The 15,916-nt window shown below is 33.3% G+C and overlaps 1 protein-coding gene across 1 annotated transcript in view; it reads right to left on the reverse strand.

Moving 5' to 3' along the window:
• FSTL5 (follistatin like 5) overlaps nt 1–15,916 on the reverse strand; it is a 698,132-nt gene that overhangs the window by 311,033 nt on the left and 371,183 nt on the right. Inside the window, exon 5 of the mRNA XM_045798623.2 lies at nt 9,367–9,563. Within this exon, the coding sequence (XP_045654579.2) occupies nt 9,367–9,563 (197 nt within the window). The remainder of the gene's footprint in view (nt 1–9,366; nt 9,564–15,916) is intronic.

Raw genomic sequence — 15,916 nt, forward strand, 5'->3', positions numbered from 1 at the left:
ATCGAGCCCCACATCAGGCTCCTCCGCTAGGAGCCTGCTTCTTCCTCTCCTACTCCCCCTGCTTGTGTTCCCTCTCTCGCTAGCTGTCTCTCTCTGTCAAATAAATAAATAAAATCTTTAAAAACAAAACAAAACAAAACAAAAACAGTCTACTTAAAACATATCTCCTAGTAACTTCTTCTCTCCTTTAGGTTTCCTGATAGATCTATGTGCAGTCTGGGGTATTCCAAAAGAGGGGGATACTTTCCTATGACCTTTCAAGAAATGGAGAAATTGCTTTAGATATCTAGAGTTTTGATAACCTTATCAAAGTGTCTGAATGTCTGCAAGGAAGTATGACAGAAAATAAGCAGATTTCCTTCCCAAGTGCACAGTAATACATTAAGCATTCATTGACACAGGGGATCCAAACTTGTAGAGCTTTCATAGTTGCCAGAATTTCTTTTATTTATGTCTGGCACTGGTTCCAAAAACTTCCCAGTCTAGGCTCCTCAAAACACATGTATTATTTCTAAACTAGTGATCACGATAAAGCCAGACTCACTGAATATATTGTTATCTAAGTATCCTACAATGAAGCTTTAGTCAAGGAGATTACTCGTAATTTCATTTGTTACCTACTGTAAAATACCGAGTACGTTTCCCAAATTTACCAGTGTTTGGTGAACTCTCTAAGGCTAAAAGACAAAGAGTCTCATTTTCTTTAATGATTAAAAATCAGGTTACATGAATCTTGGGCTCCATAGAGATTAGAATCAGTGTGACAAAATAGAAGTATTAGTAGAATGTATGTCATCCAGGGAGCTCAAATACACAGCATCCCAAAGGGGACACATATTTAATTTCAAAGTAATAGAACTGTCAAGGTTGCATGAGGCATTGTAATAACTCAGGGATGATTCAGTATTTTGATACTATATTCATTTTTTATCCCAAAACAAAAAAAAATAAAAATTAAAAATAAAAACAAAAAAAACCCTGTCCCTCCCAAAGTAAACTATTCTCCTTATTATTCTCCTTCATTTGTTTATTTAGATATCTATTTGACAAATCATTTTTGACTATCTACTATGTGTCAGACTCCTAGACTCTGAAAACAAGACAGACAAAAATCCCTCCCATGTGTAACTTATATGCTAGTAAAGGGGGAACAAATAAATATATAAGTAAAATACATAGTATGTCAGACAATAAGTTATTTGAGGATAAATAAAACTGGAAAGAAAAAAAGAAAATGCCAGAAGTGAGTAGAGAGGATTGTCTCCCTGCTGTGGAGATGCGTGGATATTAGTTTTCTGAACATGTATCATGACTTGGAAATCAAAGATTATTATACTGACTCTCATTAAAGAGAAAAAATATATGGGATCAATTCTGATGGTCTCAAGTCAGGTCATGGTGATGAGGCCAGCGGTGTGAGGGTGTAAGAGGACAATGGAGTAGAATCTTCCCGTTCTGTGTCTTTTTCTTTACTCTACTTGGTAGAGACAGAAAAACAACACCTATCATATGTTTAAAAGCACATCAGAAGAAAGCTCCCTCATCCTTTGCAAGTTATTTTTCCTCAAATTAATCATGACTACGTCATAATCAAAGTGCTCTCAGTAGATCAGAGCTCAGTGATCCACTATTTTAAAGAAAGTACATCACATTTGTAAAGTTGAGGGGAAGAAGATATATTAACTCTTTACTTGACAAATGTGTAGATTACAGCAAAGCCTAAGGGGTCAGGAAATAAATATATTTTGTTAGAAATACATATTCTTCAGGCATTATCTTTAAGCCTCTCCTACATACTTGATATGGATGGGTTGGCTTCTCTACTACATGGTTCTCCGAACATCTCCTTGTACACTTCTTTTCTGCTTCTCCCCTCTCCCTTCCTCCCTCCTTTTGTCTTTACTTTTTTGACAACAAACATGTGCCAAGAACTGTGCTAAGGGTTGGAGATACAGTGGTAAATAAGAATGACATAGTTTTTGTCCTCACGGAGTTAATTTTCTAGAGAGGATAAGTGGGAACAGATAATCAAAATATTAAATAAACAAGATAATTACAGATTGTCAACAGTGTTCTAAAAAATAAACAAGGTTAAAGGGCAGAGAGTAAATAATTAACATTACAAATTATAATTGTTTAATCATATATAACCGATGCTATCCTGCAATAGGTGTATTGGAAGAAAAGGATTACATAAAAATTAATTACATCTTTTAAGTTCTCGTTTAGGTTTTGTAACATTTAAAAAATCAATAGGGCCAGCATTAATTCTTTTGAAAGAACTGCTGAAGAGATAACATTAATGGAAAGAAAATATTTTATTTTTAAAGCATTCTATATGGTTCACAGGGCCTTTCTGAATGTGAATGCCCAATTTTTAAATGTACTTTAATATTCCAAAGGAAAGATGCTATAAAAGATATGTTTAAGTGTTTTAAAAACAAAATTTTAATTTTCCAATTGTCTTGTACATATTATGAACAGCATAAAAAAAAAAGAATATTTGAAACTAGTTACTAATGGTTCCAGATGGAATTGAAAGTACTGTTTCTTAATTGTAGCCCCAAGCAGTAACTAAACCAACAATCACAGGCCTTACCTTTCTTTGCTAAGTGCTAACTGTTGCTGTTATTACCCTCCTGAAATCTTTAGCACTTGAAAGGAAATTGCCAGTACAGGAAGATCTACCTACTGGCATTGCCACTGCCATTCTAAGTCAAACACCTGGTTTCTGCTGCCTTATTTCCTCTACCAGAAAGTTTATGGGGCTTTAAAATGTTAAATAGGATTAATTACCGTGGCATTCCCTGGAAGTTCTCCCTTAATCTTCCTTCTCTATCCAGAGAAGTGCTTGTTTATTTGTATTTAGTTTGTTCCCACTAAAATAGCTTTTTATCTATTAGACAAAACAATTCTTACCAATCTTATAGTAAATAAATATGTTGACTAGACACCAGAACCTTTTCAAAAATCTTTAAAATTGTAATAGGCTGTATCAACTCAAAATAAAGATTAATTGTCTGTTCCCTATGTAACAGCTCTGATAATTTTTAAAGAAAATTGTATGTACAAAGGTTGCAAAAACATCATTGCCATGCCCATCCTGATAGCTAAAAAATATCTGGTCTTATTTATTCTTGCTTTTTATTTAATTTTGTAAATGTATTCACATATGGTAGTCATTGAGCAAATAGCTTTTTAAGTCAAATATGTATAACATAATAATCTAAATCCTGTGAACAAGTAGCTCTTTTTATTATTTTAATAAAGAGTTGGCATGTGTGCACATTAGGGAAATATTTCATTCTAATATGCATGCCTAATGTGAATCAGCTTATTAAGATGACAGAATCTAAATGAAGAAAGAACTAAATCAATATACTCAATACAGCTGCTTATTTAAACTCAGAATCACAAGGGAATGATTTTGCTTACTTAAATTCTACGTGTGGTTATTTTATGAAATAGGGAGAGGACGAAGGAGTAGATTTTCTAAGCTGTTAGCACTATTTCACTTTAAGAACCCTATGTTTACTGCTGTTAAGTTAAACAAGGAAGCCATTAGACTGACTTGGCTCTAAAGCCCTGGTGCCTGTGTAAACAACCCAAAATCTAAGCCTGTAAATGCCTCAACTTGTCAAAACTGACAACCATTCACAAATAGCCAAGTATGTTTTAAGCTATAGCCAATTAATGTCTTCCTTACTTTGCCTTCTCCTTTTCTCTATAAAAGTTTCCCCCTAGCTCCCCTCAGCGGAGTGCTTCTTAACCACTTCTGGTTTGGCATGGCCCCATTCAAACTGATTTTTGCTCAAATAAATTCTTAAAATTTTAATATGCCTCAGCTTATTGTGTAACACTGTTAAAAAATTCAAGGGTGCCATTCCACCAGGTGAAGTCTGCCTATGCGTCCCCTCATCTTACCCTAAAGATCCAACATTTCAGACCACGGTGCAAGACACAGTTGTCCACTCCCCTCTAAGGGACAATCTGGACAAATTCCTTTTGGTTTCATATCTTGGTTTACCACTGTGCCCCTATGAAATCCAAGTTTCCCCATATTGCTGTATACATTTCCTTTTCTGACTCAATCTCCATTCCTTTCCAATTCAAACCCAACATAGTGATCTCTGGAAATCCTGCTCTCAGAGCAGAAAACTCTCTTTTACCTTCCATTTCTTATAAAAACATGTTCTTCACTACATTAACTTTACAAAATTCTGGCTGCCCTTTAAGAAAACCATTTGTCCGGTAATTTTAACAATTAGAGGCCAATTTTTCTCTCATATCTCTTCTACTTCAACAAGGAAGATGGTCAATAACTAAATGGCTCCCTACTGGCACTTCTGGATTATTTCTGCTTCCCAAGCCAGTCTTCATTAGATAGATAAAAAGATGAGAGAGATGGTAGATGGATGGATGGATGGATGGATGGATGGATGGATGGATGGATGGATGGATAGATGGAGAGAGAGAGGACCTATTCATTTGAATCTCAGGCAATTCAGCTATATAATTCTCTCGCATTCTCTCCCATATTCACAAATAAATTAAGCTGCTGATTCACAATATCTGTGCCTACCTTAACTCTTTTAATATTACCAGCGGTTTCAATATACATATGAATAAACCACCCAGAACAGTTCTGAACTCCTTTTTTTTTTTTTTTTTTTTTACAACAAATGATCATTAATGGTCACACTTCTAGTGACCTTTTCCTACACGCCAGACTGGTCAGAAGGAACATACTCATTCCTTAGGTCACTTCCTCCTGAAATCTTTATTTCAACCATCACACATTCAGGTCAGTTTTAGGAAAAAATATATATTCTTAATACCACAAGTGTGTTAATATGTAGCAGATGCCTGACCATACTAGTCATATACATAACTCTTGGGGGAGATAATCAGGTTTGTGATCATGCTAGGAAAAAAAATTTTTATGTTTTTTGAGGCTTGTGCAGTGAGCTATTATTTTATGAATCATGCATTGGAATATGATAACCCAATTTGGAGCATATTGCTATTAGCTTTGAAAATACAATTATAGCTAACACACTGTATTTTCTATATGCTAATCATGTTTATAAGAAGCATACATATTGTAAATAATATAAATATTATATCAAATATATGTGGTAAGTACTATTATTATTGCCAATATAGAGAAAGGAAAACTGAGTCACAGAATATTTAAGTAACTTGCCAAAGGTCCACAGTAGTAAAGATGTGATTTGAGCCCAGGTTCTATAATCAAAGTTCTTAACCACTATACATTTTTTTTTTAAGATTTTATTTATTTATTTGACAGAGACAGCCAGTGAGAGAGGGAACACAAGCAGGGGGAGTGGGAGAGGAAGAAGCAGGCTCCTAGGAAGAAGCCTGAATGTGGGGCTCGATCCCAGAACGCAGGGATCACGCCCTGAGCCGAAGGCAGACGCTTAACAACTGTGCCACCCAGGCGCCCCATTAACCAATATACTTGGATCATCAAAAAGATTATTTTGAAAAAACTGTTCTAGGACTTTATCAATTTAGAACCACTCACTCCTTTCCATTTGAAACAGTCTCTTTTGATCTTTTGAAATGCATATGTCATCTTAATCTTTGTTGATTTCCTTTTTTCTGTTATAACCTGTTTTAACTCTTCCAGATCCTCCATTGCCAATGGCAAATCTACAAGTGCGCTACCATCAATTTTATCAACGTCATAAAACACAATTCTTTTGAAAGTCCAAAATTTCACTTTGCTATAAATTTATATCTTAAAGTTGGTATTTTGAACATACAAAAATGAGCCTCAGACTGGAAGACTAAATGTGCAGTTACAGATGTTTATGGTAAGCTAGAGATGGATTGAACGAGATTTATTTCTATAACTGGTCAGTTCATTTTAGCAAATATTTTCTTGCTATGACAAATTGTTAGCTGTGATACTAAAGATCCTACTCGTTTTATCTATTACATTTTTTTATGCATTTTCACTCTCAACTAGAAAGGCCTCTAAGTTCTAATTTACTTGGAAATCTGCAAGAAAAACTCTAGAATATATATATATTCATTATGTGGAATAAAAATAGAATGTGTGCAGCCAGCTTTCATGCTGCAATTGTAAAACCTCAAAGTCAAATTATATTCTTTAATTTTTACTTGTCACTGGCAGTATCAGAGTTACATATTAAATTTCTGCTAATAGTAGCTTGTAAATTATTAAGAGACACCATTAAGATCCTTTCGCTTTTTACCCTTCTAAGTTAAATTATTTTAAAATTCCATATTAAGTTATGATATTAAATGTTTAGAAGTTTATTAATAAAACCATATGTATTATCGGTTATATTTAGCAAAAGTTCTTAAAGATTACCTGTAACCTAAAAATACACAAGTCAAAAATAATATTTGTGCTATACATATCTAGGTATTCATTCTATCTTTTCAAGAGTGCTTTTTATAACCTTTTGCTGTTGTTTCCTTTTGTTTTGTTTTTAATAGTTGATTACTGAGAGATAAGATACTGACATTTTCACAATACACTGCTGAAGGTGGGAACGACTTATCTGGTATGGGATGTTTTCAGAAGGAAGTTGGTAAACGTCCTAGAACTTTCCTTGCTTGTACCTCATGGATAGTCAAGATGTAAATAGGTTTCTGAAGTTTCTGAAGATAAAGTTTCTGAAAATAACTTTCAGATGAATTGGAAGGGTACTTTTCAGACATACAGCAAGTCCAAATCAAGGGAAACAGAGAAAACAAAACTAAATTTTGTAACAGATGGATTTTATTACTGGTTGAGTTGTAACTTCTTAAAAAACATTCTGAAGTCTTAATCCCGAGTACCTCAGAATGTAACATTTTTTTGGAAATAAGGCTGTTGAAGATATAATTAGATAACTTAAAATGAGGTCGTACTGGAGTAGGGTGGCTCCTTACTCCAATATGACTGGTATCCTTTTAAGAAAATGTAAGGTGTTGCAAAGACAGGCACACAGAGAGGATGCTATGTGACTACAGAGGCAGAATGATGTCATCTACAAGCCAAGGAATGCCAAGGAGTACCTAGCACTACTAGAAACTGAAAGAGACAAGCAAACATCCTTCTCCAGAAATTTCACAGAGAGCATGGCTTAGCAAACTCCTTGATTTTAGATGTTGAGCCTCCAGAACAGAGAGAGAGGTTGATTTTGAAACCCACTTTGCATTATTTTGTTATGGCTGCCCTAGGAAACGAATACAAACTTGATGCGGCAGAAACTTTAAACAGGTATAAAGTGCTGTCACTGCCATTTTCTAGTGAGGAGAAGTTTTCCATTTGGATTTAGATGAAGTTACTATGATAATAGCAGGATTGGATCAGGTTTTGTACCCAACCAATGGTTACAATGGTGTAGCTATGTTAATAAAAACTAATATATACATAAATAATATATATAATACATAAAATTATATAAAATAAAAACAAAAGCAAAAACACAACATACTCTGATATGTTAGGCCCATGTAAATCAAGAACACGTGACTTTATTATAAATTCATTTTAGTGAACTAGTCATTTCTTGTCATTACTATAAATATAAAATTCTGAAGCGTTTCTTTCTTGAAACATAAATCATGAGGTAAATGATAACACAGATATTTTAATTAAAGGTTTTATAATTTTACCTAAAATTCCAGAGTTTGGTTCTTTAAATCCCAATGCCTGGATTTAGTAACTAGTCAGTAAATGCAGGCTGAATTAAAGAAGATAATAAAAATGATATATATTTTAATTAACTGGAATGACAAGAACTGTAATCAATTTACTTACAAAGTCACTTTGATGTAAATTCTCTCAACTAAGTTACACTATTCCAAAGCTTAGATATCCTTGCATAATAAAACCCATATTCCACCATGTCAGATTTTTAAAATAAACTATAAAATTAACCATAAGAGATGAATGGCATGATGTTATATAGATGGACTACTAGATTTTTTAAAAACTGTATTAACTTCTAAGCACTGCAGCAAAATCCACCTCAATATACACACTATAGGGATTATTAAGTAGTTAGCAAAACTCCTCAGTGCTATCACCATTTTCCTAGATTGGTTACCCTTGATAGGCTTCTTTTCTCCATTACTCCCTAAAACCTGTACACATTTTTGGAGACTTATTTTACATTTCTACTATTATCTACAACTAGTTTAGTTTCTTGAATCTGGGTATAACATTTTCCTTCAAGCTAGTCTGTCTGTCTCCATGATACACACATAAAAGCATTTCTATTTTTCTGAAATCGCTTAAAGAGACCTTTTGTTTATTCTAATATTCTCTTTAATAACAAGTTTCTCATACATGTTTCATTTTGGTGACAATTTTCAAATAAATGAAATTTAATAATGTGGACTTAATATTAGACCTAGATTGATTATATCCTAATTGATCTTTGATTACTGAGACAATAAAACATATCAGTGATTTAATACCTTCTTAAATGATTTATTTACATTTATGTTATAAATTTGCTCATTTGCTGGTGAATAGTTCCCTTGAATATTGGATACACAAGTTTTTATTGACTGATAGAAAATCAAATGTTACAAAAGCTCCAGAGTATATCTGACGATATCTGATAAATTTTGTGAGATAAAGAACTGGTGATTCCTTTAGGTATTTAAGGTACAGAAACCTATCAAAAGGAGTTATCTTTTTTTAAACTACAAAATATCATATAAATGTTACTTGAAATTAATATCGCTGATAGAGTAATGTTAAAAGGAAAATACCAAAAACCAAACAAAAAAACAGTCCTAAAATAGCATCACTTAGGCCAAGTCCCCAAACTGAGGATTTACCACATAAAATAACTGTAGTTCAACCACCTCCGGAAATATAGTCTTAAGAGTCAGTCAGGAATTTTTCAGTCTGTACCAATGAGTCTGCCACTTGGGCCCTTTCCATCCCCCAAAAGAAGATGAGGTAATCTACACGATAATAGCCCGATAATAGCCCGAGCCTTTCCACCTAAGGGAAGAGGCCTTGCCTGAAACAATCTTTCTCTTGCTAGTAATTTTCTTGCCCCGCTCTCCTTCTACAAAAACTTCCCATTTTGTACAACTGTCTGAGCGCCCCTCTATTTGCTAGATGGGATGCTGTCCAATTGAAGCATTGTTTAATAAAGCCAATTAAATCTTTAAAATTTACTCAGTTGAATCTTTGTTATTTAACAGTAGTCAAATTTTAGCCTTAAAAACATGTTTTGTCTGCACTCTCAAATAATATAGATTAAATATATAATTTATTAATACAGAATAAATTCACACAGACATGAATATATCGTACATGCTACATTTAAATAAACTTGTTAATTTAATCATGAATCATACCTGAGTTAGTTCATTAATATCTACAAGTCCGTTGCTGTCGGCATCAAAATATTTAAACATTTGATCCACCAACAACTTCTTCCAAGATATGTCATCACCGTTAGGGTTTTCATTTTCTTGTGTAATATATTTTTGATTTTGTAAATCTAAAAGCATGCTTTTCATCTTGTTGTATTCAGTGGCCTTGCAGTTATTTCCTGTAACAAAAGAACTAAGTTATTTTCAAAGCAATATTATTGAAAAGGAATCATTTTTTGTATTAATGTTAAGAGGCTGGTATCTCTGGGGTGCCTGGGTGGCGCAGTCGTTAAGTATCTGCCTTTGGCTCAGGCCGTGATCCCGGCGTTGTGGGATCGAGCCCCACATCGGGCTCCTCCGCTATGAGCCTGCTTCTTCCTCTCCCACTCCCCCTGCTTGTGTTCCCTCTCTCGCTGGCTGTCTCTCTGTCAAATAAATAAATAAAATCTTAAAAAAAAAAAAAAAGAAGCTGGGATCTCTTATAGATAACATATTTGGTGCATAAAATTTATGTTCTTACTTTGCATACTTTACAATTCATACAAGGTTAAAATAGTGGGCTATTTTCATGGTAGGATAGAAAATTTTCATTTGTATCAAATCTAATAACATATTTCCTGTGTGTTTACTCTATGCCGAAGTAATTGGTTCTATGAGGAGCATAGAAAAACATGATAGCTCCAATTGTTTAAATACATTACCTTAGTTTTAATCCTCACTATACATTCCTATATAGATAGTTCACAGGTTTTGAAGCACAGGGAGATGAAATGACTTGCCCAAGGTGAAGGGTTAAATTGTGCTGGATTTTGCAATTGAACTCATATATCTGGTTTCAAAATAGGATAGCATATTTTTAACTGGAAGTATGCTTTTTATATTTGAATTTGTTTTGAAGAAGTTTGTATATGTGTATGTATTTGCATTTAAAAAAATCTATTCTTAACGACACTAAGCTCATATTTGTGTTCTTACAAAAGTCTATTTTTCTGATATTCATTTATCTCTCATTTTAGAGCACTCACTGTATAACATGACATATGTTTGTATTTTGTATCTTGAAGTTTTAACTTTGCAAATTTTATCTCCTCAAATGAAGTATAAGCTCATTGAACTAACAATGCATCACAGATTTTCAGTATTTCCCATAAAATAACCAGGACAAAACTGGCAACATCAGAGTTAGTGAAAATAATTGCTTAGCTTAATGTCTTCAAAAATAACTGGAATTGCTCTAATATCTTCACATAATTATCTTACAAAGGATTTTTCTTATACTGGCCCCATGATAATGTCTTTAAATAATACATTGAAAAGTAGTATATACCACTGATAGCAAATGTGATATAATATACATTATAGAAAATGCAGGGCCTAATGTACTTTGTAAATGAAAAAGTAGGTATTATATTAGCCAAGAATTTTTAGTACATATTTTTAGAGAAAATACTAACTTTATAATCGTTGTCAATTTTGACAATTAGGCTTTAACAGAATCTACAATTTAAAAAGATTTCTAAAGATTTTTAAATATACGTCTGAGAAGCATGGAGTTGAAAAACAGTATTTGAAGTCTCATTCTCTTTCAAGAGAAGATGGAAAACAATCTCTTATAGAGAGATGAGAGACTGTCTTATTTTTCAAAGACAGCAAAATAACTACTGTTGTTCAGCAATTTTAGTGTTTAGCAATCCTGTCAAGAACTTCTTTTTTACAGCAAAATGTAAACTTTGTGCTGCAGATTAAGTCAATTTTGCATTATTCTGTTCTCAGTAAAAAAGATAATACTGAGCATGTTCTCATAATAGCAAAGAAATCACTGACACAAGAGAGAAGTAATCAAATCTAGAGGGATAGGTAGCAATTTTGGTGTCCATGAGAGTGTCACAAACAAATGTGTGTGTGCCTGTGATAGTGTGTGTGCCTGTGATTGTGTGTGTGTGTGTGTGTGTGTGTGTGTGCACGTGTGTATGCATCAAGAAGCAAGAGGAATGTGTGTGTTAGAAGAATGGGAAAACACATCATAGACTATTCTATTAGCCTTACCTGGGATTTCTGTATTTGACTTTGGGTCTGTAAGCACCTTCATCTGACTAATAGTGAGTAGGGTGGAGTGTGGGGATGCTGACATGGGCCACAGGCAATGTGGAGATCAGAATGCTAGTGAGAGGCAATGGGAACTAGCGTTTAAATGCTGAGAACCTGTTAACTAATATTTAAAAATTGAGGGAAGAGGATACAGTTTGAGTTATTATACTCTAATTTTGATCTAAGTGAGTAAATGTGATCATCATAATGATCTCTATTAATACTTTAGGTTCCCAACTTGTAAATTTCCTTGAAAGTGCAAGTGGTTGCCAGCAATCCAAAGAAAATAAAAGTAACAGCGTTGAGTTAAGGCATTTATAGTCTATGGAAATGCACAAGAAGTAGTTAAACAATTATGTAAAAGTTTCTGAAATTTATAGATTTAATAAAATTTCTGTCACAGAGTTTTAGTAATAAATAGGAACATCTGCTATTACCAATAAATCATACATCATGCAGGTTTCCTATGTGTCAGAAACTTTATATGTATTAAATCCGTTGACCCTCACAACAGTCCCAAAAGAAAGACAACTCAATTATCATCATTTTATAGGCAAGGAATTTAGGCATTGAGAAATTAAATAACTTGTTCTAAGATACAGAGCTAAAAAGGAACAGGATGATTTTTATGTATAAGCAATATCCCTTTTGTCCTTTATTCTCTACTTCTCTCATCGTCGGAATTGAGTTTTAAAATCAACTTATATATGGGACTCAGTAAATTCGTCCAAGGATTATTTGTAAAGTGAAAGATAAACATAATAATAAACTCTAGGCAAATAGAGAAAAAAAGAACTGATAAAGGAAAAAAGAAAAAGGACTACCTGAGAAGTTGCAGGAGAATAAAAAAGTACTGAAGAGGAAGCTAAAGGGAGAAGAATTTTTCAAGAAAGAGGGTATGATGAAATATCAAATGTTTCAGACTAAAAGTAAGATAAACAATAAAATACTCCCATTGAATTCCTTACAGTGTAAGTAATTGGTGACCTTAAAGAAAAATTTTAGTAAATAAATGGAGTAAAATTCTTTCTTAAAATCTAGAATCTCCTCTTTTTAAAAAAAAAAAAAAGATTTATTTATTTATTTTATAGAGCGAGAAAGAGAGAGAAACAGAGGTAGAGGGGAAGAGAGAATCCCAAGCACACTTCCAGCTGAGCGTAGAGCCTGATATGGGTCTCGATCCCACGACCATGAGATCATGACCTGAGGCAAAAACAAGAGTCTGATGCTTAACCTACTGAACCACCCAGGTGCCCTTAGAATCTCCTTTTTTTTTTTTTTATTATATACCTCTTTTCCATTAGAGTTCACATTTTTTTCTATTTTGTTTTATTTTAATTACAGTATAGTTAACATACAGTATAATATTAGTTTCAAGTGTGCAATATAGTGATTCAACACTTCCACAAATCACCCAGTGCTCATCCAGACAAGTGCACTCCTTAATCTCCATCACCTATTCCCTCATCCCTCCACCCACCTCCCCTCTGGTAACCATCAGTTTGTTCTCTATATAGTTCAGAGTTTGTTTATTGTTTTTATTTCTCTCTTTTTCCTTTGCTCACTTGTTTTGTTTCTTAAATTCCACATATGAATGAAATCATATAGTATTTGTCTTTCCCTGACTTATTTCTTTCAGCATTATACTCTCCATCCTACTCTATACTACCTATACTACTCTATATCCATGTCATTGCAAATGGCAAGATTTCATTCTTTTTTATGGCTGAATATATATATATATATATATATTTCTTCTATAATTTGGCTATTATAAATAATAGTGCTTTAAACATAAGGGTGCATATTTCTTTTTGAATTATAGGTTTTGTAAATTTTTGGGTAAATCCAGTAGTGTGATTACTGGATCAGAGGGTAGTTCTATTTTTAATTTTTTAAGGAAACTCCATACTCTTTTCTGGAATGGCTACACCAGTTTGCATTCCTACTAACAGTGCGTAAGTGTTCCTTTTTCTCCATATCCTCGTCAATGCTTGTTTTTAGCATTTTCATTTTAGGCATTCTGACAGGTATTAGGTGATATCTCAGTGTTGTTTCAATTTGCATTTCCCTGAAGATGAGTGATGTTGAACATCTTTTCATGTGTCTATTGGCCATCTGTATGTCTTCTTTGGAGAAATGTCTGTTCATGCCTTCAGTCCATTTTTAATTGGATTATTTGTTTCTTGGGTGTTGACTTATATAAATTCTTCACACATTTTGAATACTGATCCTTAATCAAACATGTCATTTGCAAATATCTTTTAAATGGAGCAGAGTTCTTTTTATAATGACTTAAGGAACAAAAACAGTGAGTATTTCAAAATATTAAATATTTACTACTTTTTTTAGTGGAAGAAAAAGAACTAGCATAATTAATGAAGAAGAATAGATATTTAGAAATGAACATCAGTTAATAGATATTTGGAAATCATGGACTCATCCGTGACTCATCGACTCATCAGGCAGGAAGGTAAGAAATTTTTGTTTATTTGGCTGCTTTGATAAGATTCCTTTCTCAAAGCTTAATCAACAGGGAGTGTTAGATTAGTGTAGCTAAAGGAAAGAAATATTTTCCTGGATTTACTTCCTATTCTAGGAGATAAGTAAGAGATCTCCTCTGCTGTCCCTGTTCTAAACACTGAGAACAAGACAAATGAGTTGCCTATTTGGTGGTATCTATACCATCATCCTTTCTATGAATGCTGGGGCTGTACTGATTCTTGATTTGGAGTCATTCTCAGTGCAGTTAAAATCCATCTGGCCTTGGGGGCTGGGAAAGATATAGACTCTCTGACATTCAAATGGCTGCACCTGTGTAGTTGGCAGTGTCTTTCCATGTTTCTATGGAACCAAAGATAATTACATTTTATATATCTTATAGTACAAGCATCCGTTTCAGTACAGGGTAAGTGCTAAAATTTATAGAATATATCAATTATACTTTGTATTATGTTTTTCAAAGGCTGTTTTTATCTTTTGAAATTATACTTTTATTATCCTTCTCTCCAAGCATCCATCAATAAAAATTACCTATTCCCTTCAACAAAAAATATTCAAATCTAAGTATATAAGAATATCATTTTTCTTTTTAACATTTATATTTAAAATTTGATTATTTTTTTCTAATATAAGCTGAAATCTTAGATATTCAAAGAATAAAAATTGAATGTTTTTATTTTAGTGTTAATTCTTTCCATTTTTTAGAACATATATTGGAACTGTTTTTTCCTCACACTGTTCAATAATTGTTAATAAAATCCTTTCATGGGCGCCTGGGTGGCTCAGTCGTTAAGCGTCTGCCTTCTGCTCAGGGTGTGATCCCAGCGTTCTGGGATCGAGCCCCACATTGGGCTCCTCTGCTGGGAGCCTGCTTCTTCCTCTCCCACTCCCCCTGCTTGTGTTTCCTCTTTCGCTGGCTGTCTCTCTCTCTCAAATAAATAAATAAAATCTTTAAAAAAAATAAAATAAAATCCTTTCACATACTTTTAGAAAAATATTTTATATTTATAGCATAAGGAATATGTCAAAATTTTAGTATGTTGATTTAATATGTATATATGAATCAAATTAAACATGGAATACTATTATATTTGTGTTAATCTGTAAGTTGTTAAATTGTGTATGAAGGAGGTAAAATTATCTTTATTAAAAGTTGTCTGAACAGAATTAAAACAGATTTTAATCTTTAACTGGAAGATCTATTTAAGCGTGAAAAAGATAAGGGTATAAATATTTTTGTGCTCCATGAACTCTACTTCAATGTTCATATTAAAAAGTGTATTATAGTCATACAGAAAATTAATGTAAGTTTATTTATTTCAGATACTATTCTAATTTTGGGACTTCACTAATACAAACACATATACACATACCATTTCATAACTTAGTACATTTAAAAAAAAATAGACTCCACATCCAGCATGGAGCCTGGTGCAGGGCTCAAACTCACAACCCTGAGATCAAGACCTGAGCTGAAATCTAGAGTCGGTCACCCAACTGACTGAACCACCCAGGTGCCCCAGTGACTTAGTACACTTTAAGTGTCATGATTTTCTCCTAGAGGCAGGGAATTTTATTTTTAAGTTTTTATTTAAATTCCAGTTAGTTAACATACAGTTTAATGTTAATTTTAGGTATACAAAATAGTGATTCAACACTTCCATGCAACACCCAGTGCTCATCCCAAGTGCCCTCCTGAACACCCATCACTTATTTGACCCATTCCCCCCCTCCACCTCCCCTCTGGTAACCATCAATTTGTTTTTTATAGTTAAGAGTCTATTTCTTGGTTTGAGGCAGGGAATTTTTTTTAAAGAATATATTTTATTTTTTAGAGTAATTTTAGGTTCACTGCTAAATTGAGAGAAAGTAAAGATTTTCCATATACTCTCTGTCCCCCACCACCGTGCAGACTCCCCTCCTATCAATATCCTGCAACAAA

The sequence above is a fragment of the Ursus americanus genome, chromosome 13, assembly GCF_024610735.1.
Source record: "Ursus americanus isolate L20-20 chromosome 13, mUrsAme1.1.p, whole genome shotgun sequence".
NCBI classification, from domain to species: domain Eukaryota; kingdom Metazoa; phylum Chordata; class Mammalia; order Carnivora; family Ursidae; genus Ursus; species Ursus americanus.